Genomic DNA, 4891 nt, shown 5'->3' with positions numbered 1-4891 from the left:
AAAAAACATTAAAATACATCTCTAAGGGTTCATTCTCTTAACATCACATTATCTGACCTTGTAAAGCTCATTTTCAACATAGTGTTTTGTATATCTCATTGTTACAATGGGTCAACCTGTATCCTTATTTCAGCATTTTGTTTTTACCCTTCCCCTCCCTGAATTAGAGAAGTGTATATACAAGATGCAGGGTACCGACATCAAATACAGTGAAATAGGGGTTGTACTGTGGGGGAGGAACATGCAAAGCAACAACAAAATCACATGGTACATTATAAATACGTTAGAAACAATAGCAAGAAAGAAAAAAGATATTTGTGTCCCTATCTTGGGATTCATTTAGCTTAACATCATCTTATATAGTCATATGTACATAGCTTTTGGCCTTTTTTTGTTTGTCCTACACATGTACTCATTATTGTAAATAAGGGAAACCATGGAACCTATGTTTCTTTGGGCCTGGCTTACTTCACTTAATATAATTTTTTTCCAATCCTTTTTCTTAACATATCTATTTCCTTAGCAATCACTGAATTAGTATTTTTAAATTGTGACTTTCAACATTGGGTAACTTAATTGCATAGCTAGAATTTTCTGAATAGATTTGTAATGGCTAGATTTCGAGTAGATTTGGAGCTAGGTACACAGCTAAGACGCATGAACATAACATACCCTGTGTTCAAATGAGTTTGCTATAAATTAACCAAAAACTTCCAGGCTTTATGGTTGTTTTTTTTTTTACACATTTGTTTATTGAGATAATGCACAAGATTTAAAGAGAAAAGAAAAGGTTGTTCAATAGAAGTATGTTTTATCTTTTTACTTTTCTAAGACATCAAAATATTTTTTACAAGGAACTTATATTGATTTCATTGCAGGTAAATATAAAGGCTCTTTTGAAAAAATAGTATTTCAGTTTTTTTTTTAATTTGCTTTTTAGTGATAAAATGTTTCCAGCTTTTGGTTTTGGAGCTCAGATACCTCCTCAGTGGCAGGTAAGAAGAAATCTCATTTAAAAGCATTTCTTCTGAGAAAAGCAAACCAGACCTCATCAGTCTTTTGTCTTTGGACAGGTATCCCATGAATTTCCAATAAACTTTAATCCAGCCAATCCCTACTGTAATGGTAAGTTGAAAAAAATAAACATGAATTTTTTAAATTGAGTGCCTCTCTAGTCTCTGTTTTGCTTGCAGTTTAAAAGTACTGAAATTCCAATTCTAGGTTTGATTGATGTTTCAGGACACATTTAACTTTCTGTTGTATAAAGTATAAAAACTGTGCAAGGTTAGTGTTAGTGTGGTAATAATATAGAGTCGATCAGTAATATGATGGTGAAGGTCATAATTTATGCTATGTTATTCTACTTTATAGGGTTTAACAGTACAAAAACAATCAGAATGTTAAGATCAACAAAAACCATACATAAAAATATTCTCATATAGGGCTTGGAAGGTGGCTCAGTGGTAGAATGCTTGCCTTGCATGCATGAGGCCCTGGGTTCGATTCCTCAGCACCACATAAGCAAAAAGAAAAAAAGCCAGAAGTGGTGCTCTAGCTCAAGTGGTAGAGTGCTAGCCTTGAGCTGAAGAGCTGAGGGACAGTGCCCAGGCCCAGAGTTCAGGCCCCAAGACCGGATTCCCCCCCCAAAAAAAATAAAATAAAAAATATTCTCATATATATGTATATAGTTTGTAAAATATACTTTTAACAAAAGGAACAATTTAGGTCAGACCTTGGTGGCTCACACCTGCAGTCCTAGCTAATAAGAAGGCTGAGGTCTGAAGGTCAAGGTTCAAAGCTAGCCCCGATCTCCAATTTCCTACCAGAAAATCAGAAGTGGAGTTGGTAGCTCAAAGTGATAGAGTGCTAACCTTGAGCACAGAAGCTTAGACTTCACAGTGCCCAGGCCCTGAGTTCAAGCCCCATGACCAACCAAAAAAACAAAAAAAAGCAATTCAGTTTTGCAGACCTGAGGAAACCTTTTCAGACAAGTGGACAGAGTCCGATCTTTAATTATTACCTGTTCACATAATACTCTGTAAATGGAGAGAGGTGTTAAAGGAACAAAGAATTGAACTACTGTAGTATATTTCTTCTGTGTGAGGAACAGGAGGCAGATTTTTGTCTTTGTCTCCCTTTTCACTTTCTACTTCAAATATAAATATTCCTGTTTGTTTTTTTAACCACCGTCAACCTATAACGCCAAGTCTTCTACTGAATTCTTCTTCCTCTCCCCCTCCCCCTCCTCCTCTTCCTCCTCCTCCTCTTCTTCCATTTAGAGGAGAGATTGGTGTGGTATTAGAGGCATCATTTAAAATTCTAGAGAATATGCTAATTTTTTTGCAAAGGGTCCTTTTAATAACTTTTTTTTTTTTTGGTCGTGGGGCCTGAACTCTGAGCTTGGCGCTTTCCCTCAGTTCTTCAGTTCAAGGCTAGTGTTCTACCACTTGAGCCACAGCACCACTTCTGGCTTTTTCTGCTTATGTGGTACTGAGGAATTGAACCCAGAGCCTCATGCATGCAAGGCAATCACTCTACTACTGAGGCACCTTCCCAGCCCCCTTTTAATAACTTTTAATAAATATGTTGATAGAAATATCCTTTCCTTTTCTTCCTAAATAGTGTTCATTAGTATTGGGTAAATTGGTACAAAAGTTTTCTACTTTGTTCCAGGATACATCTCCACACTAATTCTTTGTTCTTTTGATGTATTTTCAGTGGCCAATTATGACCCCTTTTATCCCTGTTTGAAATTGCAGAAACATTCTTTTTAAGAAATATGTTTCTTTCTTGTGGCACAATTGAAATTATATTGTCAGTATGGGTAGCTTACATCATGTGACAATTCATTTTAGTTCATTTACTGTGTAAGCAATTAGCTTCTCTTTAGGCTATTTACCAAACACAACTTTTTAAATTTTGATGTATAGTCTGGAAAAAATAGTTTAAATTAAAAGGAATTATGTATAGAAAAAGTGCAGCTTTATTTTAAGGCAAAGAAGCCAAATTCCCTTTGTTAATGTTGGAGTTTAGTTGCCTAGAAAATGCAGGCTATTTAGTAATATACAGGAAAGCTTTTAGGATGATTCAGTTTTAGCTGCGGAATTGAAGGGAAGGCTATTGATAGTTGTTTATGCTTTCATGTTTAAAAGTAAGCAGAGAGGATAGAGATGGAGGAAAATATTGTTATTGGCTTCATTTTTTTTCTAAAGTGTATTTCATTGTAGTGAGAGAACTTGTTTCTAGTCTTTGTTAATGTTACTGTGTTTATTACTGCTGGATTAACTCTAGTCAAGGTCATTCATAAGACAAGTTGTTTCTTCTAAGTTCAACATGAACAAGAGGAGTTTATTGGAATTCTTAAATTTTAAGAAGAGAATTGATCTTGTGAAACAAGCTTTTAAACCAGATATATGGTCCTTGTTAGTCTACAGTCTGTTGGACATTTTTGAAGCAGGAGACATGTTCTGGTTTGCATTAAGAATTTTTCTGTGATGATCTCAAAAAGTATTATAAGGAATTCTGAGTATGTTATTATTCTACTTGCATCTTATAGTCTCTGTTATTATAGGCATATTTAACATGCCTATATAGGATATGTGTTTCATCAGCAGTCTGTTTTCCCAGAATGTCAGTCAAATGTCACAGAACTAGGCTCTGCTGTTGTAATAAAATAAAATAAAAAATTCTCTAAATCTCAGTGTCTTACAGTGACAACAGTTTATTTCTTGCTCACTTGACTTGTGGCTAGATTGTAACTCTGCTCCATGTTTCTTTGTTTTGTTTTGTTGAGATAAGGTCTTACTATGCAGTTTAGGCTGGCCTCAGACTTCTAAGTGCTCAGATTATAGATATGCCACTCCAGCTCTTGATGTTTCTTGTTTTGGAAGTCAGGCAGAGAAAAAGAACTAGGAAAAAAACAGGTGGTAGTTCTTTTTCTTTTTTTTGGTCGGTCATAGGGCTTGAACTCTGGGCCTGAGCACTGTCTCTCAGCTCTTCACCTCAAGGCTTAGCACTATACCACTTGAGCTACAGAACCACTTCCGGTTTTCTGGTGGTTTATTGGAGATAAGAGTTTCACGGACTTTCCTGCCCAATCTGGCTTTGAACTGGGATCCTAAGATCTCAGCCTCCTGAGTAGCTAGGATTACAGGCATGAGCCACCAGCGCCCGGCTATAGCATCTTATTAGTCATGAAAGACATAGCTAGTCAAATATCTCGGCTCAACTTCCTGTTTTGGCTCAACTTCATGTTACCTTTCACTGGAGCAGAATGGAAACTCATTAATGTTTTTACAGCAAAATGCACACTTTTTTTTGTAACCCTGAAGTGACTATTTAGAATAAATACAGTACATGCCTAATCTTTACAGTATCAAGTAAACATTTGCATCACTTAATTAGCTAGGTTTGTGTGTGTGTGTGTGTATGGTCTGGTTTTGGGGCTTGAACACAGGGCCTGGGCACTGTTCTTTTTTTTTTTTCCTTTTATTTTATTTTACTTTTTTTTTTTTTATTGTGAAAATACTGTACAGAGGAGTTACAATTACATGGGCAAGATAATGAGTACATTTCTTATCAAGCATTGTTGCCTCCCCTTTGTTTCCCTTTCCCATCCCTTCCCATACTCCCCCCTCCCCCCATCTGATCCTCCTCCCACCCCCCCACCACTGTTCTTGAGATTTTTTTTTTTTTCTAAAGGCTAGCATGCTACCACTTGAACCACAGCTCAGTTTCCAATTTTCGTGGTGCTTTAGTCTCACATACTTCCCTACCTGGGCTGACTTCAAACCACGATCTTCAGATTTCAATCTCCTGAGTAGCCAGGATTACAGGCATGAACCACTAGTGCCTGACAAATTAACTAGAATTAATACTTCCTTTATATGCA

General features: G+C 36.4%; 1 protein-coding gene across 1 annotated transcript in view; it reads left to right on the top strand.

The window, feature by feature from the left end:
- Cpne3 (copine III) overlaps nt 1-4891 on the top strand; it is a 53793-nt gene that overhangs the window by 42265 nt on the left and 6637 nt on the right. The window contains 3 exon segments of the mRNA XM_013012408.1: nt 941-995; nt 1074-1118; nt 1120-1125. Coding sequence (XP_012867862.1) covers nt 941-995; nt 1074-1118; nt 1120-1125 — 106 coding nt within the window.

This window comes from Dipodomys ordii, unplaced genomic scaffold (genome assembly GCF_000151885.1).
Source record: "Dipodomys ordii isolate 6190 unplaced genomic scaffold, Dord_2.0 Scaffold17, whole genome shotgun sequence".
Taxonomy (NCBI): domain Eukaryota; kingdom Metazoa; phylum Chordata; class Mammalia; order Rodentia; family Heteromyidae; genus Dipodomys; species Dipodomys ordii.
Note: the sequence above shows the minus strand (reverse complement) of the source record. Positions and strands in the feature narration are given on the sequence as shown.